The 24,695-nt window shown below is 45.2% G+C and overlaps 1 protein-coding gene across 1 annotated transcript in view; it reads right to left on the reverse strand.

The window, feature by feature from the left end:
- SLC16A2 (solute carrier family 16 member 2) overlaps window positions 1-24,564 on the reverse strand; it is a 205,410-nt gene extending 180,846 nt beyond the window's left edge. Inside the window, exon 1 of the mRNA XM_077285051.1 lies at window positions 24,125-24,564. Within this exon, the coding sequence (XP_077141166.1) occupies window positions 24,125-24,500 (376 nt within the window). The 5' untranslated portion in view covers window positions 24,501-24,564. The remainder of the gene's footprint in view (window positions 1-24,124) is intronic.
- Window positions 24,565-24,695: the final 131 nt, after the last annotated feature.

Below are 24,695 nucleotides of genomic sequence, written 5' to 3' on the forward strand. Positions count from 1 at the left end.
TGAGATGAGGCCTGCAGCAAACCAGTAGCATGCTTTTTCTCAATAGCCAGCTCCCAACAGTCTGCTTCTTCCACCCCCCATAGGGTCCTTATAGAGGCCACAGAGGAAGCGTGATGGCAGGGAGGTGTTCCCCACAAAGTCAAACCATCTGGCTAGTAAACGCTGGTGAACGTCTGTAGAAAGTCCATGTGAACAGAGCAGGGAAAAGCAGGTGATCTGGGCTATAGGCTGCGCGCTCACTAAACACACCAAGCAGGCAGGGATTTTACTAATACGCAATGCTTACTGCCGAGTGTGAATATTGTCCGATGTTAGGAAAAGAAACGCGCACAGCACAGGTAGAGAACACACAACTGTAAGATGCCGTAAAGAGGACTGTCTGCGACAAAATTACAGTATTTGCAAAAATACGGAATCGTCATGCAAGCCAGTTTCATAACTATAGCTCAGGCTAAAGAGAAGTATACAGATGTAAGGCAAGGATGCCAGGTCTGATATTACATCACTGTTAATAATTGTACCAAATTGTGTCTTTCTATGGTAGGCTGAAAACAAATACTATACAAATTTGGTATACACAGGCCAACGACGGACACACCACTTACAGTATATACCAGGGTACAGAAACTAGGTGTAAACTATCCGCTTGGTGTAGCGCTTTCAGTAAGCCAAACAAGATGCCACCCATACGGATGTCCATACAGATCGGTCAACTACGGATTCATCAAGACTGGCCTTTCCTATTCTGTGGATCTTGAGTCAAGACTAGGAGTAAAGGTCCACTTACACAGCCTGACCAGCGGCACTAAGCGACCGTAAAATGTTTATCTAACGATCAGCTGTTCTTTAATAGCATGTGTACACAGGCAGGCCGCTCAAAGCATCACTGGTGTTTTTCTTTTTCGCCCCAGGAGTTGTATAGCTAATGCATAGAATCATAGTTCCCTGCATTTGGAAGAACACTAAAGGTACCGTTACACTAAGCAACGCTCCAGCGATATAGACAACGATCCAACCTAAACTAGATCGCTGGAGCGTCGCTGTTAGGTCGCTGTAGAGACGTCAAACACAGCAGCTCCAGAACGATGCAGGAGCGATCCAGTGACGTAACGGCGACTCACTTCACGCTCCATGTAAAAACATTGCTGACATCGTTGCTTTTGCTGTCAAACATGACGATACATGCAGATCTAGCGACCAAATAAAGTTCTGGACTTCTAGCTCCGACCAGCGATATAACAGCGGGATCCAGATCGCTGCTGCGTGTCAAACTCAACAAGATCGCTATCTAGGACGCTGCAACGTCACGGATCGTTGTCGTTCTCGTTGGAAAGTTGTTTTGTGTGAAGGTACCTTTACCAGTCGCCATCTTCTTCTGTTATCGGCGCCGCTCTGGTCATTTTGTGTTAGTTGTGACGACCGGATCAGGATGCAAGTCTCGTGACCTGTACTTGACAGCTTTATATATGCCCATGAGGCCATCAAGTTCGGAGTAGGAGACCAGCAGTCGATGCTTAAATTACTGTCTGCACTCCAATCGTGACACTTATGTGTGAACGCGGCCTTGTTAGTTTGATCGTTTCCTACAAGTTGAATCCCTAATTCAGAACTGTTCCTTTATGGCATGAATAGCTGCAAAACCTGAATACGGTGCAAACAAGATAATGTGTCTTTTGTAGCTACCCCAAGAATGCAAACGATATTGAAAGTTATACAAGTTATGTATACAAGCTCAAAAGCAAAATATGTGCTTTATATATATGACTACATAGCTAAGGCTACAAACCAATTTGTCTAAAACGGCTTTAAATGCAAAAAAAAAGTACTGTATTTTCTGGCGTATAAGACTACTTTTTAACCCCTGAAAATCTTCTTAAAGGTCGGGGGTCGTCTTATACGCCGGGTGCCGTCTTGTACACCGAGTGCAGACACCAATGTGTATATGGTGGGTGGGGGGGAGTGGTCCCGATGACGAAGAGGGGGCGTCTCACAGGAAAATGTGAGTGGAGTATCCCCCATTACCTCATTGTAGCTGCAGCATGGGGTCTCTGTGCTGGGGAGAGGCGGCAGCTGCTGCTCCTCTTTGTGCCGCATGGGTGCTGTGGGGCGGTGGCCGCCGCCGCTCCCCAGCACCCCACACTGCAGCTACAATGAGGTAATGGGGGATACTCCACTCACACTATCCTGTGAGATGCCCCCTCTTCGTCGTCAGGACCACTCCCCCCCAAAAGGCACATGTGTCACCGGCCCTATAAGACGACATACGGCGTATAAGAAGACCCCCGACTTTTAAGAAGATTTTATATTTTAACTGGAAAAGTTGGGGGGTCGTCTTATACGCCCAGTCGTCTTATATGCCGGAAAATACGGTATATATACACACTTTACAGACAACCAATGAACAACTTTACAATAGATTAAACACACAACGTACTGTACTTTAGGTTGGCAACAGGAAAAAAAAAAAAAACAGCAATACAGAGCTGCTCCCACTTTATAGTAGATTGACACACAATGGAAGAAGGAATAAAAAAAAAAATAATATCATCAGTTGCAGATTCTATATACTATATGCGGACCCCAATGTGGATTTCATGCTATGCATTGCAAAGAGTGAAATGAACAGTGAAAATCTGTAGGAAAAGAAAATCCTTAACACAGGCCAGTTTCCAAATGGAAATTTGCGGTGTGTGGATAAGATTTATGAAGTCACCTTGCTTCTACTATAATCTGCTGCAGATTTCAGTCCACAAGTCCAGACAGAAAATTAATTTGAGCAAGCCTCAAAAAGGAGACTTTCCATCTACCGTAATTTACCAAAATGTCACACGAGGGTTGATAAATCTGTCTTGTCTGGAGAGTTTTCTGTAATTTTCAAACAACCCATCTATTTAATTGAAATTCTGCAAACATTTTGAGACTTTACTTTTTTTTTTAGTTTCATTCATAAATGTTCCTAAATCCCAAGCTTATTTTTCTCTTCTCTTTTGCAAACTGGACTGCATGTGCACAACTTGTAAATTTTAGCACAGGTGGTTATTAAATGTGCCCAAAGACAAATCAAAATTCTGTGTGATCACCGTTTGCTGTCAAAACAGCATCAATTTTTCTAGGTACACAGTTCTTGAATATATTCATCACGCAATACTATCATGGTGGCATCCGACTGGCTCCAAATTTATTGTGCTGCAGGATAACCTCAAATGTTGTTAAGAACTATCTTCAGAGGAAAGAAGAACGAGGAGACCTGAAAGTGACTTATATGGCCCCACACAGCCCTGATTTCAGCATCATCTACCAGGAGACAGAAGGATTTGCACAAGTGACATCCACACATCTGTGGTTAGTTCTCCAAGATGTTTGGAACAATCTCCCTGCAGAGTTCTCTCAAAAGCTGTGCAAGTATAACTAGAAGAATTGTTGCTGTTTTGAAGACAAAGGGCAGTCACATCAAATAATGATGTGATTTAGATTTTTCGTTTATTAACTTTGCATTTTCTTAATAAACTGTTAACACTTCTATTTATGAAAGCGTTCTTACATTACAGCATTTTCCCAGACCTGCTTAAAGGGAACCTGTCACCCCCCCAGGCGTTTGTAACTAAAAGAGCCATCTTGTGCAGCACTAATGCTGCATTCTGACAAGGTGGCCCTTTTAGTTCTTGTTCCTGGCAGTGCTGCGATAATCGCTTTTAAAATTTGTCCCTCATACCTGTGAAATCGTCCGGGGGGCAGGTCTTTCCCCCTAATCCAGACGCCTTACATCCGTCACTTAAGGCCTCTGCGCGCCGCCTCCTCTTCCTTCAGTAGCGTCCCCGACGCCTGCACTGTAAGTTCGAAGGGCAGCGCAACTGCGCATGCCCGAAAAAAAAAGAAAAATAACAGCGCAGGCGCCGGGACGCTAATGAATAATTATCTGGACGTGTGAGACTGGCCTTAATTAGTCTGTTAGGATTATGGCTTGTTCACCATCATCGTTAGGAAGGGCCATCCAATGCAAATTTCCCAGCTTTATAAAAACCCAGCCCTCCTCTAACTTTGTGCCCCCCCCCCAAAAAAAAAATAAAATAAAAACAGCAGCCATGGGTTCTTCTAAGCAGCTGCCTAGCATTCTGAAAATGAAAACGGTGGAGGCCCACAAAGCAGGAGAAGGCTATGAGAAAATAGCAAAGCGTTTTCAAGTTTCCCTTTCCGTAGTACGAAATGTCATTTAGAAATGGCAGTTACCAGGAACAGTGGAGGTCAAGATAAGGTCTGGAAGACCAAGCCAAATTTCAGTGAGAGCTGCTTGTAGCATTGCTAGAGAGGCAAATCAGAACCCCTGCTTGACTGCAGAAGACCTTCAGAAAGAATTAGCAGACTCTGGAGTTGTGGTACATTGTTCTACTGTTCAGAGACACCTGAACAAAATATGGACTTCATGGAAGAGTCATCAGAAGAAAACCTCTCCTATGTCCTCATCATAAAATTCAGTGTCAAATATGCAAAAGAACATCTGAACAAATCTGATGCATTTTGGAAACAAATCCTGTGAATCGATAGAGGTTAAAATAGAACTCTTTGGCCACAATGATCAAAAAGTATGTGTGGAGATAAAAGGGCACAGAATTTCAGGAGAACATCAACAACCATTAAGCATGGGGGTGGATCAATCATGCTTTGGGGAGGTGTTGCAGCCAATGGCACAGGGAACATTTCACGGGTAGTGGGAAAAATGGACTCCATGAAATTAAAAAAAATAAAAAATTACTGATGCAAACATACCATCCGTAAAAATGCTGAAGTTGAAAAATAGGATGCCTTCTACAAATGGATAATGATGGTAAACAGACGTCAATATCCAAAATAGACTACCTCAAAAATTGCAAGCTGAAAGTTTTACCATGGCCCTCACAGTCCCCTGATCTCAACATCATTGAAAATCTGTGGCTAGGCCTCAAAATAGCACAACAAAAACAAAAAGTATTTACAAGCTATGATACTTTCAAAAGGGAGTGCTACTAGGTTCTAACCATGCAGAGTGCCAAAACATTTGCCCATTTTCCTTTTTGTAATTTTAAAAATGTAAAAGCTGAAAATATATCTTTTTGCCTAAAATACAAAAGGAAATGTGTCATCTTTAAAGAGAACCTGTCACCCCCAAAATCGAAGGTGAGCTAAGCCCACCAGCATCAGGGGCTTATCTACACAGCATTCTGTAATGCTGTAGATAAGCCCCCGATGTATCCTGAAAGATGTGAAAAAGAGGTTAGATTATACTCACCCAGGGGCGGTCCCGGTCCGGGTCCGATAGTCGTCGCGGTCCGGGGCCTCCCATCTTCTTACGATGACGTCTTCTTCTTGTCTTCACGCTGCGGCTCCGGCGCAGGCGTACTTTGTCTGCCCTGTTGAGAGCAGAGCAAAGTACTGCAGTGCGCAGGCATCGAGAAAGGTCAGAGAGGCCCAGCGCCTGCGCACAGCGGTACTTTGCTCTGCCCTCAACAGGGCAGACAAAGTACGCCTGCGCCGGAGCATGAATACAAGAAGAGAGCGTCATCGTAAGAAGATGAGAGGCCCCGGACCGGACCGCAAAGCCCATCGTACCGGGTTCGCCCCTGGGTGAGTATAATCTAACCTCTTTTTCTCGTTTTTCAGGATACATCGGGGACTTATCTACAGCATTCCAGAATGCTGTAGATAAGCCCCTGATGCTGGTGGGCTTAGCTAACCTTTGATTTTGGGGGTGACAGGTTCCCTTTAACTTTAACCCTTTTAGAGATGATTTCATCTTCAACTTAAAGAAGTTGTCCACTACTATAACCTTTCTTTTTTTTTTGTTCATAAATCTTGCTATTATGGGCCACTGAAAAGATCTACTGTGTTTATTTTAGCAATATTACCTTTTATCATGCTGTAGCAGCACATCTTTAGTGCTGGATTCAGCTCTCATGGGGTTAATCGACAACTTCCTTTCTCCTGAGTTATTGTGCTCTAATACTACAAGTTCCATGATGCATTGCACTGCTACTAAGCACGAACCTACCACACCCACTCCAAAACACACCCCAACCACTCCCTCCTCTATCTTCAAAAAGATTTGTGATGTCATTTCTGTCCAACCTACTCTTTTACATTTGTCCAACCCAGATAGATAGATAGATAGATAGATAGATAGATAGATAGATAGATAGATAGATAGATAGATAGATAGATAGATAGATAGATAGATAGATAGATAGATAGATAGATAGATAGATAGATAGATAGATAGATAGGTTTTACCATGTCGTGTAACAGAAAATGTGAAAAAAATTCAAAGTGCAATGAAATAGTGCAATCCCACACTTGTTTTTTGCTTGGCTTTTTTGCTAGGTTCCCTAAATGCTAAGGCTGTGTGCACACGTTGCAGATTTGATTGCAGATCCGCAGGGTTTTTTGCCGCACTGAATTGCATCAAATTCGCAGTGTAGTGCACAACCAATGCAAGTCTATGGGAGCCGCAGAATTGTTGTGCACATGCTGCGGAAAAAGCCGCACCAAAACGCAGCTTTTTTTTCTCGCAGCATGTCACTTCTTTTGTGCGGAACTGCAGTGTTTCTGCACCTTTAGACTTTCATTGACTTGGGCACATCCGCAGCAAAACCGCAGATGTAAAAAAGATCTGCAGTTTTGCTGCGGATGTGGGTCCGAGAAACGCTCGGGAGGATGGAAGTGTGTGGGCGGTGACGGTGTGCGTCTATGTGTGGCGGGGTCTGCGGGCTGTTCGGATGTGTGCGGCGCTGTGCGGGACTGTTCAGGTGTGTGCGGGGTCTGTGGGCTGTTCGTGTGTGTGCGGGGCTGTGCGGGGGGTCTTTTGGGGTGTGTGTGCAGGCATCATCCGATGGGACTACAAGTACGCAGCATCCAATCTGCAGCTTATTCGGATGTAATCCGGACAGTGGACACACACCCTACGCTATCCATACATCTATCAATAGATATATCTATCCAGACATATCTACAGATAGATATATGAATAGATAGATGTATGCATCTATAGATCTATCTATATGTAGATCTGTCTATCCATTTCATCTATCATCTATCTGTCTATCTGTGTGTTTAATGGAGTGTGGGTTGGACAAATGTAAAAGAGGAGGTTTGGACAATAATGACATCACAAATCTTTTTTTTTTTTTTTTTCAATAATACATCTTTATTTACCTTTCAAAAAGGCACCAAAATGCCTAAAAACCGCGCAAAAACCGCAACAAAAGCGAATTTAAAAAATGCATCAAAACCGTGCAAAAAACTGCATAAAAAACGCATCAAAACTGAAAAAAAACGCATCAAAACCGCACCATAATTGCATCAACACTGCACCAAAAACTGCATCAAAACTGCGCAAAAACCGCACCAAAAACGGCATCAAAACCGCACTAAAACCACACCAAGAACTGCATCAAAACCGCACCAAGAACTGCATCAAAACCGCACCAAAAACTGCATCAAAACCGCACTAAAAACTGCATCAAAACCGCACCAAAAACTGCAAACTGCACCAAAACTGCACCAGGTTTTGATGCAGTTTTTGGAAATAAGTAAATAAACGGAAAATGTGCATGATTTGAATGGAAACATGCATGAAAAAACGGATTCCAAGGCCGGATTCATCATTTCACAGCTCAGTTTCATACGTTTTTTTGCCGGATCCGTCGCTGTGCGTTTTTTCGCCGGACAGAAAAAACGTTCCTCTGTATGTGTTTTCCATCCGGCGGAAACAGCTTTTTTGACGGATCCGGTAAAAAACGGATGAAACGTGTGGCCATCAGGCGCAATCCGCCGCTAATACAACTCTATGAGAAAGAAGAATGGTGAGAGCAATCAAGAACAATCCTCAGACCATCTCCAGAGAGCTGCAGCATCAACTTGCTGCAGATGGTGTCACTGTGCATCGGTCAACTATACAACGCACTGTTTTTTTGCCGCCATGCATAACGCTTTTTTGTATTACCAAACAACTCAATCTTGGTTTCATCAGTCCACAGGACCTTCTTCCAAAAAGAAATTGGCTTCTCCAAATGTGCTTTTGCATACCTCAGCCGACTCGGTTTGTGGCGTGCTTGCAGAAACAGCTTCTTTGGCATCACTCTCCCATACAGCTTCTCCTTGTGTAAAGTGCGTTGTATAGTTGACCGATGCACAGTGACACCATCTGCAGCAAGTTGATGCTGCAGATCTCTGGAGGTGGCCTGAGGATTGTCCTTGACTGATCTCACCATTCTTCTTCTCTGCCTTTCTGATGTTTTTCTTGGCCTGCCACTTCTGGCCTTAACAAGAACTGTACCTGTGTTCTTCCATTTCCTTACCATGTTCCTCACAGTGGAAATTGACAGGTTAAATCTCAGACAGCTTTTTGTATCCTTCCCCTGAACAACTATGTTGAATAATCTTTGTTTTCAGATCATTTGACAGTTGTTTTGAGGAGCCCATGATGCCACTCTCCAGAGGAGATTCAAACAGGAGAACAACTTGCAAGTGGCCACTTTAAGTAGCTTTTCTCATGATTGCATACACCTAGCTATGAAGTTCAAAGCTCAATGAGGTTACAAAACCAAAAAAAGTGCTTTAGTAAGTCAGTAAAAAGTAGGTAGGAGTATTTAAAACAAGAAAATGATAAGGGTGCCCATACTTATGCACCTGTCAAATTTTGTTTGAATGCAGATTGCACATTTTCTGTTAGTACAATAAACCTAATTTCCAGGCAGAAACATTACTGTGTCCAACAGTTATTAGATATATGAAACTGAAATAGCTGTTGCAAAAAAAAAAAACATTTTTATAAAACATTAACCCCTTCCCGACATGTGACGGAATAGTACGTCACATGTCGGGACCCCCGCTTTGATGTGCGCTCCGGCGGTGAGCGCACATCAAAGTCGCGACATGTCAGCTGTTTTTTACAGCTGACATGTGCGCGCAATAGCGGCGGGTGAAATCGCGATCACCCGCCGCTATTAACTAGTTAAATGCCGCTGTCAAACGCAGACAGCGGCATTTAACTACCGCATCCGGCCGTGCAGCCGGATATGAGCGCATCGCCGACCCCCGTCACATGATCGGGGGTCGGCGATGCTCCTCCATTGTAACCATAGAGGTCCTTGAGACCTCTATGGTTACTGATTGCCGGTGGCTGTGAGCGCCCCCCTGTGGTCGGCGCTCACAGCACACCTGCATTTTAGCTACATAACAGCGATCTGATGATCGCTGTTATGTAGCAGAGCCGATCGGGCTGTGCCTGCTTCTAGCCTCCCATGGAGGCTATAGAAGCATGGCAAAAGTAAAAAAAAAAAGTTTTTAAAAATGTGAAAAAAATAAAAAAAATATAAAAGTTTAAATCACCCCCCTTTCGCCCCAATCAAAATAAATCAATAAAAAAAAAACCCAACCTACACATATTTGGTATCGCCGCGTTCAGAATCGCCCGATCTATCAATAAAAAAAAAGCATTAACCTGATCGCTAAATGGCGTAATGAGAAAAAAATTCGAAACGCCAGATTTACGTTTTTTTGGTCGCCACGACATTGCATTAAAATGCAATAACGGGCGATCAAAAGAACGTATCTACACCAAAATGCTATCACTAAAAACGCCAGCTCGGCACGCAAAAAATAAGCCCTCACCTGACCCCAGATCACGAAAAGTGGAGACGCTACGAGTATCGGAAAATGGCGCAATTTTGTTTTTTTACAAAGTTTGGAATTTTTTTTCACCACTTAGGTGAAAAATAACCTAGTCATGTTAGGTGTCTATGAACTCGTAGTGACCTGGAGAATCATAATGGCAGGTCAGTTTTAGCATTTAGTGAACCTAGCAAAATAGGCAAGCAAAAAACAAGCGTGGGATTGCACTTTTTTTGCAATTTCACTGCACTTGGAATTTTTTTCCCGTTTTCTAGTACACAACATGCTAAAACCAATGATGTCGTTCAAAAGTACAACTCGTCCCGCAAAAAATAAGCCCTCACATGGCCAAATTGACGGAAAAATAAAAAAGTTATGGCTCTGGGAAGGAGGGGAGCGAAAAACGAAAACGGAAAAACGGAAAAAGCTCCGGGGGTGAAGGGGTTAAGCTTAAGATTAATAGGGGTGCCCAAACTTTTTCATATGACTGTATATAATAGAAAGGCCGATGTGTCTAAGACCTCTTTCACACTTCGCAATGCGTCGTTGTGGAGAAAAAACGCGTCCTGCAAAGTTGTCTGCAGGATGCGTTTTTTCTCCATAGACTTTTATTAGCGACGAAGCACGACGGCCCCTTACCGATGCTAGTGTGAAAGCAGCCTAAGGCTTCTTTCACACTAGCGTCGGGCTCGGCCCGTCGCTGTGCGTCGGGCCGACGTTCCCGACGCTAGCGTTGTCTCCGCCGCACAACGGGGGCAGCGGATGCATTTTTCCAGCGCATCCGCTGCCCCATTGTGAGGTGCGGGGAAGCGCGGGGAGGTGGGGGCGGAGTTCCAACCGCACATGCGCGGTCGGAAAAAGCGGACCGTCGTGAGCAAAAAACGTTACATGTAGCGTTTTTTGCTTCCGACGGTCCGCCACTGCACGACGCATCCGTCGCACGACGCGTGCGACGTGTGGCAATCCGTCACAATGCGTCGCTTAATGTTAATCAATGGCGAAAAAACGCATCCTGCAAACACTTTTGCAGGATGCGTTTTTTCGGCAAAACGACGCATTGTGACGGAATGCAGTTAACGCTAGTGTGAAAGTAGCCTAAGGCTTTTTGGGAAAAAAAAGGATCCTGCAAATGTGCTCGCAGGATGCGTTTTTTACCCATAGACTTGTATTAGTGAGGGATCGCGACGGATGGCCACACGTCGCGTCCGTCGTGCAACGGATGCGTGTTTTGGCGGACCGTTGGCACGTCCCTCGCGTCTGCCATTTTCTACCTCACATGCGCGGCCAAAACTCTGCCCCCTCCTCCCCGGACTTCAGAATGGGCAGCGGATGCGTTGAAAAACTGCATCCGCTGCCCACGACGTGCACAAATTTCACAACGTGCGTCAGTATGTAGGCCCGACGCATAGCGATGGACCCGTACCGACGCAAGTGTGAAACAGGCCTTAATGAGCGTTTAATTTAATAAAAAAACGGAAAAAAACGGCGTGGGCTCCCGCGCAATTTTCTGCGCCAGAGGGGGAAAGCCGACGGCCGGGGGCCAATATTTGTAGCCTGCTAGGAATATCAGCCCGCAGCTGTCTGCGTAGCCTTTACTGGCTATTAAAATAGGGGGACCCCCCAAAAAAATAACGTATATTTTATAGCCAGAAAGGCTACGCAGACAGCTGCGGGCTGATATTCATAGCCTAGAGAGGGGCCATGGATATTGGTCCCCCCCGGCTACAAATACCAGTCCGCAGCCGCCCCAGAAATGGCGCATCTGTAAGATGCGCCAATTCCGGCACTTAGCCCCTCTCTTCCCACTCCCGTGTAGCGGTGGGATATGGGGTAATAAGGGGTTAATGTCACCTTGCTATTGTAAGGTGACATTAAGCTGAGTTAATAACGGAGAGGCGTCAATAAGACGCCTGTTATTAATCCAATACTAATAAAGGGTTAATAAAACACGCAAACATTAGGAAAAAGTATTTTAATATTCTTCATTTAACCATACTTACCATACTTCAGCGCCTGCAAAAAACGTAAAATAATAAACCGTATACTACCTGTCCGCCGTAGTCCAATTAATAACGAGTGTCCCACGACGATCTCCCCTATAGAACAGTGACATCGGGTGATGTCACTGCTGTATAGGACCCTCAGTGACACACTGACAGGAGACAATGGCTCCTGCAGTGCATCACTGAGGTTACTATAGTTCACTGGTCTCACTTTATGGCAAAAAGCTGCGTGGGAACTTTCTCATACAGCATGCCATAAAGTGAGACTAGGGACTATTTTCTCACAGGGGCGTAGGAATACATTGTGGGGAATACATTGTGGAAGGATACCTTCCTCCCCTCATTGTGTTCCTGGAGCCCCTGGAGAGTGGTCGCATCAGCAGATGCTCCTGCTCTCCACGGGAGATCGTCAAGGGACACTCGTTTTAATTGGATTTCTGCGGATCAGGGAGTATAATTGTTTGTTTATTATTTTAATATTTTTTACAGATGACAATGGCTTCGGGGATCAAAGTGACAAGTGATGGTGAGTATGTACTCTATGTTATATGTACTGTATGTCTGTATGTACTGTATGCATGTCGCATGATGTCACATGGCGCATGTTGTCGCATGCTGCATGTCGTCGCATGGCGCATGTTGTCGCATGCTGCATGTTGTCGCATGGCGCATGTTGTCGCATGGCGCATGTCGTCGCATGTCATCACATGCTACATGTCGGCGCATGTTGTCGCATGCTGCATGTCGTCGCATGGCGCATGTTGTCGCATGCTGCATGTCGTCGCATGGCGCATGTTCTGTATGTGTGTATGTACTGTATATGTGTTTTTCTTTTTTTTTTTTACATTCAACACATTAGCCGGATGATGGGACTACTACTGTCCCATCATTGGCTAATGTGTCACTCACTGTCACTGTAGCAGGCATAGCCCGATGGGACTTGTAGTCCCATCGGACGATGCCTGCACAGAGACACACATACACACACACACCCCAAAGACCACCCCCGCAGCAGACCCCAGCACATACCGGCGCCGGCACGCAGAGCCACGCACATCACATCGAGGATTCCCTGCCTAGCCCCGCCCCCAGCACATGCACAGCCCCGACCCCAGCACAGCCCCGCAGGCAGCGGGGCCGGGGCTCTGCATGCCGGCATGTGATGGTCGGCGCCGCCCGCACATACCGGCGCCGGCCTGCACATACCGGCACCGGCACGCAGAGCCCCGCACATCACATCGTGGATTCCCTGCCTAGCCCCGCCCCCAGCAAGTCCCGCCCGCCCCCAGCACAGCCCCGCAGGCAGCCACCAGCCCCGTCCACAGCCCAGTCACTCTTGATGAGTGACTGCTGGCTGTGAGGCTGGCTCACGCCTGCTGCTGACTTCACGTCAATTTCCAGAGTCTGGAAATTGACGTGACATCGGCGGAAATAAGCGGCGGCTGCAGCCTGGGGGTCACGTGACCCGGACTCAGCCGCCGGAATAGCGCCGCTCACAGGCGAAAACGGCAACGGAAGGTAATCACACAATTCATCCCCGGGGGGATACATTGGGGGGTTAATTGAAAGTAGTGGAAAACCCCTTTAACGGTTCACAATAACAGTAATTTTGACCAGGGGTAGTCAAATTTTTACATGCCACTGGATATGTAAGTAAAGTGCCCAAGTCTGAAATTGCAGCCCTAGAGTGTTTGAAAAGGGGATGTCGCTTTTCACCAAATCCTAGTCCTGACACATTTGAGATAAAAAAAAAAATTTAAGAAAATTACACACGTTAAACTCACTATCCTCTGGTCTAACTGTGAGTCTTCATTGATGATTTGTGTCTTGGATTGGCTGTTAGTGCCACAACCAATGACATCAAAACCTCTGCCAGTGTAGATGGAACGCACCGCCCAGAGTCACTGATTGGCTGCAGTTCTCAATGTGAAGCTAGAGCCACAGCCCATGCCAGTTACCAAGAAGGGAGTTAGAGACTCACTGGTGGACTGGGGGCCGGTGAGTATAAAGCGGTTTGTTTATTTATTTATTTATTTTTTATACCAAACTGTATCGGTGTACAAAGACTTTTGAAAATAAATAACTCTTAACCCCTTTCTGACATATGACGTACTATCCCGTCGAGGTGGGGTGGGCCCGTATGACCACCGACGGGATAGTATGTCATATGCGATCGGCCGCGCTCACAGGGGGAGCGCGGCCGAGTGTCAGCTGACTATCGCAGCTGACATCCGGCACTATGTGCCAGGAGCGGTCACAGACCGCCCCAGCACATTAACCCCCGGCACACTGCGATCAAACATGATCGCAGTGTACCAGCGATACAGGGAAGCATCACGCAGGGAGGGGGCTCCCTGCGTGCTTCCCTGAGACGATCGGTACAAGGCGATGTACTCACCTTGTACTGAGCGTCTCCTCCCTGCAGTCCCCGGATCCAAAATGGCCGCGGGGCTGCATCCGGGTCCTGCAGGGAGTACTTCCGGGTCCACAGCAGTAAGCCTGCACGGCTATATGTCAGATCGCTGATCTGACAGAGTGCTGTGCAAACTGTCAGATCAGCGATCTGTGATGCCGCGCCCCCCCCCCCCCCCCCCCGGGACAAAGTAAAAAAAAAAAAAATTCCACATATGTAAAAAAAAAATATTCCCACAAATACATTTCTTTATCTAAAAATGACAAAAAAACAATAAAAGTATACATATTTAGTATCGCCGCGTCTGTAATGACCCAACCTATAAAACTGTCCCACTAGTTAACCCCTTCAGTGAACACCGTAAGAAAAAAAAAAAAAAAAAGAGCCAAAAAACAACGCTTTATTATCTTACCGCCGAACAAAAAAACGGATATAAATAACCATGGTACCGCTGAAAACGTCATCTTGTCCCGCAAAAAACGATCCGCCATACAGCATCATAAGCAAAAAAATAAAGTTATAGTCCTCAGAATAAAGCGATGCCAAAATAATTATTTTTTCTATAAAATTGCTTTTATCGTATAAAAGCACCAAAACATAAAAAAAGATATAAATGAGATATCGCTGTAATCGTACTGACCCGACGAATAAAACTGCTTTATCAATTTTACCAAACGTGGAACGGTATAAACGCCTCCCCCAAAAGAAATTCATGAATAGCTGGTTTTTGGTCATTCTGCCTCACAAAAATCGGAATAAAAAGTGATCAAAAACTGTCACGTGTCCGAAAATGTTACCAATAAAAACGTCAACTCGTCCCGCAAAAAACAAGACCTCACATGACTCTGTGGACCAAAAAATGGAAAAATTATAGGTCTCAATATATGGAGACGCAAAAACTTTTTTTGCTATAAAAAGCGTCTTTTAGTGTGTGACAGCTGCCAATCATAAAAATCCGATATAAAAAATGCTATAAAAGTAAATCAAACCCCCCCTTCATCACCCTCTTAGTTTGGGAAAAATAATAAAATTAAAAAAAATTATTTATTTCCATTTTCCCATTAGGGCTAGGGTTAGGGTTAGGGCTAGGGTTGGAGCTAAAGTTAGGGTTAGGGTTGGGGCTAAAGTTAGGGTTAGGATTGGGATTAGGGTTGGGATTAGAGTTAGGGGTGTGTCAGGGTTAGGGGTGTGGTTAGGTTTACCGTTGGAATTAGGGTTATGGGTGTGTTTGGATTAGGGTTTCAGGTAGAATTGGGGAGTTTCCACTGTTCAGGCACATCAGGGGCTCTCCAAACGCGACATGGCGTCCGATCTCAATTCCAGCCAATTCTGCGTTGAAAAAGTAAAACAGTGCTCCTTACCTTCCGAGCTCTCCCGTGCGCCCAAACAGGGGTTTACCCCAACATATGGGGTATCAGCGTACTCGGGACAAACTGGACAACAACGTTTGGGGTCGAATTTCTCTTGTTATCCTTGGGAAAATAAAAATTTGGGGGGCTAAAAATCATTTTTGTGGGAAAAAAAATATTTTTTATTTTCACGGCTCTGCGTTGTAAACTGTAGTGAAACACTTGGGGGTTCAAAGTTCTCACAACACATCTAGATAAGTTCCTTGGGAGGTCTAGTTTCCAATATGGGGTCACTTGTGGGGGGTTTCTACTGTTTGGGTACATCAGGGGCTCTGCAAATGCAACGTGACGCCTGCAGATCAATCCATCTAAGTCTGCATTCCAAATGGCGCTCCTTCCCTTCCGAGCTCTGCCATGCGCCCAAACAGTGGTTCCCCCCCACATATGGGGTATCAGCGTACTCAGGACAAATTGGACAACAACTTTTAGGGTCCAATTTATCCTGTTACCCTTGTGAAAATACAAAACTGGGGGCTAAAAAATAATTTTTCTGAAAAAAAAAAAAAAAGAATTTTTATTTTCACGGCTCTGCGTTATAAACTGTAGTAAAACACTTGGGGGTTCAAAGCTCTCAAAACACATCTAGATAAGTTCCTTAGGGGGTCTACTTTCCAAAATGGTGTCACTTGTGGGGGGTTTTAATGTTTAAGCACATCAGGGGCTCTCCAAACGCGACATGGTGTCCCATCTCAATTCCAGTCAATTTTGCATTGAAAAGTCAAATGGCGCTCCTTCCCTTCCAAGCTCTGCCATGCGCCCAGTCGTTTACCCCCCCCATACGGGGTATCAGCGCATTCAGAACAAATTGCACAACTTTTATTGTCCAATTTCTTCTCTTATCCTTGGGAAAATAAAAAATTGGGGCGAAAAGATCATTTTTGTGAAAAAATATGATTTTTTATTTTTACGTCTCTGCATTATAAACTTCTATGAAGCACTTGTTGGGTCAAAGTGCTCACCACACATCTAGATAAGTTCCTTAAGGGGTCTACTTTCCAAAATGGTGTCACTTGTGGGGGATTTCAATGTTTAGGCACATCAGGGGCTCTCCAAACGCAACATGGCGTCCCATCTTAATTCCAGTCAATTTTGCATTGAAAAGTCAAATGGAGCTCCTTCCCTTCCGAGCTCTGCCATGCGCCCAAACAATGGTTTACCCCCACATATGGGGTATCAGCGTACTCAGGACAAATTGTACAACAAGTTTTGGGGTCCATTTTCTCCTGTTACCCTTGGTAAAATAAAACAAATTGGAGCGGAAATAAATTTTGTGTGAAAAAAAGTTAAATGTTCATTTTTATTTAAACATTCCAAAAATTCCTGTGAAACACCTGAAGGGTTAATAAACTTCTTGAATGTGGTTTTGAGCACCTCGAGGGGTGTAGTTTTTAGAATGGTGTCACACTTGGGTATTTTCTATCATATAGACCCCTCAAATTGACTTCAAATGAGATGTGGTCCCTAACAAAAAATGGTGTTGTAAAAATGAGAAATTTCTGGTCAACTTTTAACCCTTATAACTCCCTAACAAAAAAAAATTTTGGTTCCAAAATTGTGCTGTTGTAAAGTAGACATGTGGGAAATGTTACTTATTAAGTATTTTGCGTGACATATCTCTGTGATTTAAGGGCATAAAAATTCAAAGTTGGAAAATTGCGAAATTTTCGCCAAATTTCCGTTTTTTTTTCACAAATAAACGCAAGTTATATCGAATAAATTTTACCACTAACATGAAGTACAATATCTCACGAGAAAACAATGTCAGAATCGCCAAGATTCGTTAAAGCGTTTCAGAGTTATAACCTCTTAAAGGGACAGTGGTCAGAATTGTAAAAATTGGCCCGGTCATTAACGTGCAAACCACCCTCGGGGCTTAAGGGGTTAACAAAACAATTAGCTTGGTGACAATTTCAGCTGCACCACTATTCCCAATCTTTCATACACAAAATAAAAACTACAAACATGTTTATGATCAAAATGTTACTAACTTTATAAACAAAACAAGAAAAAAAATATATATATAAACTCCCGGCCTGAATAATAGCCCTGGATAAGGAATAAGCCATCATATATAATAAACCATTCATTTTTTACTAAAACATCAGGTTGGGCTATAAGCGAGTTAATATATGTATAGATGGATTAATCACCAAATGTCTGTGGAGATTACAGGTATACTCACTGGGCCCTAAAACATGAATAGGAACAAGCAGCTCACATTTCACTTAATACTATAGCATGACAGGGGCAGGAGTGCCCCTCGTCCGGCAAATGTTAGCTAATGGAAGTAAGCCATCTGTCCGTTGGATGGCAGATGGCATCACCTCACATCAATAAATAGATTTCTGCTTAATGTGTTCACAGCATAGGACACGGAGCGGGTTACCTATCTGATGAAACAATGCCTCGCTTAGTAGGATGCTTGTGTGTAATCCCAGATTACTCTGAAGGTTGCAGGTATGTATGCTCCATGCCTATGTATTAGGATAATGTAACAGGCATCGGTTTCTTACATCGGTGAATAGAGGAAGAGTTTCTACTGATATTCAGTGAAAAAAAGAGGCCCCAAACAACATGGGTTCCTCTCTCGTAAATTCTAGTTAGTTATCCTAATTACTCTCAACACAATCTTTGACTTGTCATGAACTGTATTGCTCCTTCCATACTGGAGCATAGGCTGTTACTGTCCACTCAATCCCCTTGGGCTTACTTTTCTTTTTCCCTCTAATTTGAACAGAAAGATATTCTACATGCAATCATAAAGCTACTATACGCTATATGTAGAGTTAGATTCTTCCCGAATAGCGCTGCCCCTATAGAAATATAGTGCAGTACATACCGACACTAGGAAGCATGGTATGGCGGCACAGAGAGACTGTATGGAATTCAGAAGAAGAGGAAATCAAAAGTTTACCATGTGATTCTGTGCCGTATGCATGGAGTCTTATTATTCCGCATCCAAAAATATCGAGGTGCTAAAATCTCAACCTATAATAGTATGGTGCAAGCAAGTCATAAGCATGCCTCATAAATCAAGCACAGGAATTAAAATCTTAAAGGGAATCTGTCACCTTTTTCGTATATAAAACTTCGGCCTGTGCAGGAGTCGCGACAGAAGCAAGAAAGGGGACGTCATCGCATGAAGATGGGAGAGGCCGGACCCAGACCGCGACGCCCATCGGACCGGACCGACCCCCAGGTGAGTATAATATAACTTGTTTTTCTTATCTTTCAGGTTACATTGGAGGCTTATCTACAGCATTACAGAATACTGTAGATAAGCCCCTGATGGCGGTGGCCGCAGCTTATATATGAAAAATTAGGTAACAGATTCCCTTTAAAGGTTAGGGGTTACCTATAATCATCATTAGTTTTGAGACCATTGCGTCACTACTCACGGACAATCAGTGAAGCTGGGTAGTCAAGAGGTCCGGGGTCAGATACCAAGAGAGATCATCGTAAACTTAGGGGTAAGATCAGGTGATGGACAGAGGGCAGAATTCTAGGACAGTAGAAAATCGAGACAAAAGGGCTTCTTAAAAAGGACGGTCAGAGGCAAATCCAAGGTCGGGCAAGATCAGAATAAGAACTCCTAGCACACAGACCAATTGAGCCAAGCTACAACTGGCAGTAGTTGGAGGCAAAGAGTCAGGTAATCATTCCGAACAGAAGATACATGGAAAAAACCCTGCGTGCCCAGGCCCAGATTGCGCGGCGGAGCTGTCTGTCACCATACTGAAAGCTCAGGACAGCCCCAGCCTCTAACTGGACAGCTCAGCCGTCCATCACCATACTGACAGCTCAACAGCTGAACGGTCACTCACTGCATCCAGACACACCGATAAGAGGAATCGTGACACTCCTGATATGCAGTTTGCAATCTGATCCAAGTTTTAGATTTTCCTTTTTTGGGAGTGGTCTCCTCCATAAATATAGGCTCTGCATATCCAGGGTGCTGCTTGACTTCATGAGCTCATATCAACCCTGTTTCTATCCTGCACTAATTTCCACTTGTGCTTGCCTTACAGCTGATTTTCTCTAGCGTTTCTGAGATATAATCTACCTTCCCCTATTAACATCCGTGCACATATTTTTCTTCCCCGATTTTGCTATTTCGAAAACTAAAAGAAGGAATGAGGAGAGCAGAGAGACATCAAAACTGAGGAGGAACTGATAGATTTGTAGTTTTTAAAAACCATTTAGAAAAGTTGCTTAACTTTGCATTTTGGAAACAAATGAACAATTAAAAAAATAAAACAACGAAAATAAAAAAAAAACCTGGATGAATGCGTACATATACTTTAAAAATGGGGCTTGGTACATTATCAGGACCGGCATTAATTCGTTATGCCAAACAACGGCGTATACAACTGGCTAGACATGTCTTATAGCCATTCCTCCACTTTACGCTGCAACAGATATGTGGAGTGCCATGGAATATCTCCAGGGACATCGCAATGAAAATGGATGTGTTGTCTAAATGATACTATTAATTCACAGCTTCAATAGACTAATTACATTAACCCATCCATTATATCATCAACGTTAAAAGTTATAATACATCTGCCATAATTGTGATTCATATTGCTGTGTTATAATCAGGGGAGATCATGCAAAGACATATAAACCGCTGCAACTACTTGCTATAATGAAAGATGTTACACATCCAAATTACAAGCGATTAAGACAACCTTCTTTGGAAGGAACAAACTGGAGATCCTGACTAAGAAGCAAGCAAAAAAAAAAAAGTTTATATCTGTTTCTAGGAAAGTCAAAAGAGTGTTACACAAAGAGGTAGAAAGTACACACATACGACAAAGTAGCACAAATCATATAGCTAATACAAGGAAGCCTCTTAAGTGTTAAATAGACAACTAATGGTATATGATGACCATTTTACAAGTTGAGAAAATTTCAAGTATCTATAGATCTTTTGAACGGGAGCACTATATGTAGTCACATAGACCTTGAAGACTACAGTGTCTGGGGTAACTTCTATAAGTAGGCACAATCTCTTCCTTAGTTCCATTTTTAAAGGGAATCTGTCAGTAGGGTCACCGCTTCTAAGTCGTCTATATGGGCATGTAGGTCATAGGAGGCAGAATAAAATGATACTTTGAGAACTGCGATCTGATGTCTTATTCCAGAGAAATTCACGTATTCTTAAAATGCAAATTAGATCTATGGGTCGGACCACTGATCTCCCAGAAAATCTGCCTCCAGAGCTTATTTGAAATAAAAAGGAAGTGTTATCAGTGTGAAACATGTAGTGACTGACAGTCTGCTCTCCAGGACTACATGTTTCACACCCATTCATTTAAAGGGAATCTGTCACCTAATTTTGGGCCTATAAACTACAGCCACCACTATCAGGGGCTTATCTACAGCATTCTGTAATGCTGTAGATAAGTCCCCGATGTAACATGAAAGATAAGAAAAACAAGTTAGATTATACTCACCCAGGGGCGGTCCGGTCAAATGGGCATCGCAGCGCCTCCAATCTTCATACGATGACGTCCTCTTTGCTTCCTGCTGCGGCTCCTGCGCAGGCGTACTTTGTCTGTTGAGGGCAGAGCATAGTGCTGCAGTGCGCAGGCGCTGGGCCTCTCTGACCTTTCCCGGCGCCTGCACACTGCAGTACTTTGCTCTGCCCTCAACAGGGCAGATAAAGTACGCCTGCACAGGAGCCGCGACAGGAAGCAAAGAAGAGGACGTCATCCTATGAAGAAGGGAGGCGCTGGACCCGGACCGCGACGCTCATCTGACCGGACCGCCCCTGGGTGAGTATAATCTAACTTGTTTTGCTTATCTTTCAGGTTATATCGGGGGCTTATCTACAGCATTACAGCCCTGATGGCGGTGGCCGCAGTTTACAGGCCCATATTTAGGTGACAGATTCCCTTTAAGATAAGCTCTGGAGGCAGATTCTTGGAGGGATCTCTGTCCGGCCCATAGATCTTAACCTCTCATTTACATATTAAGAAAAACACAGATTTCTCTGGAATAAGACATCGGATCACAGATAACAAGGTATCATTTTATTCACTTTCCCAGGACCTGCATGCTTATGAGGGTTTATCCTACTGACAAATGCCCTGTAGGGATTCACAAGTATGAGACATACACAAAATCTGGGAACAAACGATGATAATCAATGGAATTTATATTTCTTCATATTTAAATCAAATTGGCCCAGCATGGACACAACTTACATGACGCTACAAACGTGTGAGTGTGATCTGCGGAAGCAGAGTCTACACAATGCCAATCTGAATCAATTATACAGAAATAAGGATATTATCATTCAGTGCTGGACCATATTGAATATTTTTTCCCCCATTATTCTTGCTTACTGTTTATTTAATAAGATTACGAGTCTAAATTTGTGGTTCTTCTGAAGTTTGGAAACTCCGAAACGTGTTGAGAATAGACCTCACCGATATTGCCTTTACTGCATACTGGATTGTTTCACGGACACACAAGCAGCAGCGCAGTTTATCCACATCTCCTACGGCTTCATTATTTTAAATTGAACTCAGATGTCTAATACCATTATGTACAAGCCAAGTGATGGGAAAAGGATGTACTGGAGTTCAGTGACTAACAAGTACCGGTACTTTGCGTACTGCAGAGTCTCTCTATGTCGTGTTTATTCATTGTGAATGAGAGACAGATGAAGGAATTGTGACAATAATCTTTTGATATTTACTAAATAAAAGACATTCAGCATTGTCTCTCCAAGTAACTAAGGTCCATTAACATTCACTATTGACGGCTAACTATTCCAGTCGGACTCACCAGCTTCTTCCTGGAGTGGAGTAAGTGTCCTGGAAGTACTAGATGAGGTAAAGGCTAATCCTACAGAGTACGAGGGGTCTTACAGCCCTTCCAGATGAGCCACATTTACCCGGATCTATACAGACTACTTGTATAACTTTTAGCAGTGGTCCACAGCCTTAGCTGTCCGCTTACAACCCCACCTTGCCCTACCCTGGCGCTGTTACTAATACAGAATATCATATTTACCATAAGACAGGAGTACAAGGTTGTAATTGGAATTTCTGGGTGCAAAATTACAACTCCCAACATGCCTGCTCTACTCATTACTTCCACTGGTACCAGCTGGATCTTTTTAATTTATCGATTGCTGGTCTGTGCCACATTCTGTGCAATGTGAGCGACCATCCTGAATGTGGCATGTCCCACGCAGCCAGCGTCATCATTCACATACACCGTTTACATTTCTATAGTTTTTACATCTGTGATATTACTTGTTACCATCAGACTACAACCCTCATTACCTACAATAAACAGAACATTGGTACTAGTAGTTCTCTGCTCAAGAGATGAAAACCAGCATGTGCAGTAATGTTATGTGTGGCACCAGGTCCACGTGTACCAGGCTGTGCAGTAATGTTATGTGTGGCACCAGGTCCACGTGTACCAGGCTGTGCAGTAATGTTATGTGTGGCACCTGGTCCACGTGTACCAGGCTGTGCAGTAATGTTATGTGTGGCACCAGGTCCACGTGTACCAGGCTGTGCAGTAATGTTATGTGTGGCACCTGGTCCACGTGTACCAGGCTGTGCAGTAATGTTATGTGTGGCATATCCAGGCTGTGCGGTCATCATATCCAGTAATGTTTTTACCAGACCAGCTGCCCGGTACAATGGGCACACGATACGGTGCAGGGTTAGGAGGGTGCACGCTGGGTAGTGCAGCTGCCCGGTACATGGGGCACACGATACGGTGCAGGGTTAGGAGGGTGCTGGGTAGTGCAGCTGCCCGGCACATGGGGCACACGATACGGTGCAGGGTTAGGAGGGTGCTGGGTAGTGCAGCTGCCCGGCACATGGGGCACACGATACGGTGCAGGGTTAGGAGGGTGCTGGGTAGTGCAGCTGCCCGGCACATGGGGCACACGATACGGTGCAGGGTTAGGAGGGTGCTGGGTAGTGCAGCTGCCCGGCACATGGGGCACACGATACGGTGCAGGGTTAGGAGGGTGCTGGGTAGTGCAGCTGCCCGGCACATGGGGCACAGGATACGGTGCAGGGTTATGAGGGTGCACGCTGGGTAGTGCAGCTGCCTGGCACATGGGGCACACGATACGGTGCAGGGTTAGGAGGGTGCTGGGTAGTGCAGCTGCCCGGTACATGGGGCACACGATACGGTGCAGGGTTAGGAGGGTGCACGGTGGGTAGTGCAGCTGCCCGGTACAATGGGCACACGATACGGTGCAGGGTTAGGAGGGTGCACGCTGGGTAGTGCAGCTGCCCGGTACATGGGGCACACGATACGGTGCAGGGTTAGGAGGGTGCACGGTGGGTAGTGCAGCTGCCCGGTACAATGGGCACACGATACGGTGCAGGGTTAGGAGGGTGCACGGTGGGTAGTGCAGCTGCCCGGTACAATGGGCACACGATACGGTGCAGGGTTAGGAGGGTGCACGCTGGGTAGTGCAGCTGCCCGGTACAATGGGCACACGATACGGTGCAGGGTTAGGAGGGTGCACGCTGGATAGTGCAGCAGCCGGGAGCAGCACACGCTCGGGAGCCGCACTGACACCACACGTGGACGCTGTCTGTCACACACTGAGGGAAGTTGTGAGCGCAGCTCCGGACGGAGTGCGGGGAGGAGGCAGCAGCCCCGGTTACCTGTCCTGAAGTCCATGCCGTGCTCCTCGCTGGTGTCCATCTCGCCCTGCAGCATAACGTACAGGATCCCGAACGAGTTCTGGATGCCGAAGATGGAGCCGCTGCACCAGGTGGCCGCCAGTGCCACCACCCAGCCGAAGCCGCCCTCAGGGACTCTGCTCCGCACTTCTTTCTCTCGACCGCCATGTGAGGGCACCTCAGCGGGCACCGGCACCCCTTCCGGGGCTCCCCCGAGCAGGCTGTCCCGCATCCCCTGCTCTTCCCCCGGTGGCAGGTTCTCGTCCTCCTCCGTCTCTTCTTCCATCGTCTGGCTCTCCTCCTCCTCAGAGCTCCCTCCCAGCAGCCTCCCATGCCTCCGCCCCACGCCTCCCTCCATGCCCCGGTCTACCTGCTCCGCCAGACGCCACAGTGCGACGCAGAACCGCTTACCTCAGCTCACCTCAGCCGTGCGGCATAGCTGCGCTATATACACACCGGCAACGTGGGTATACAATGTATATACACTGTATATACCGCACCTATACAACGTATATACCGCACCTATACACTGTATATACCGCACCTATACACT

The sequence above is a fragment of the Ranitomeya variabilis genome, chromosome 2 (assembly GCF_051348905.1).
Source record: "Ranitomeya variabilis isolate aRanVar5 chromosome 2, aRanVar5.hap1, whole genome shotgun sequence".
Lineage (NCBI taxonomy): Eukaryota > Metazoa > Chordata > Amphibia > Anura > Dendrobatidae > Ranitomeya > Ranitomeya variabilis.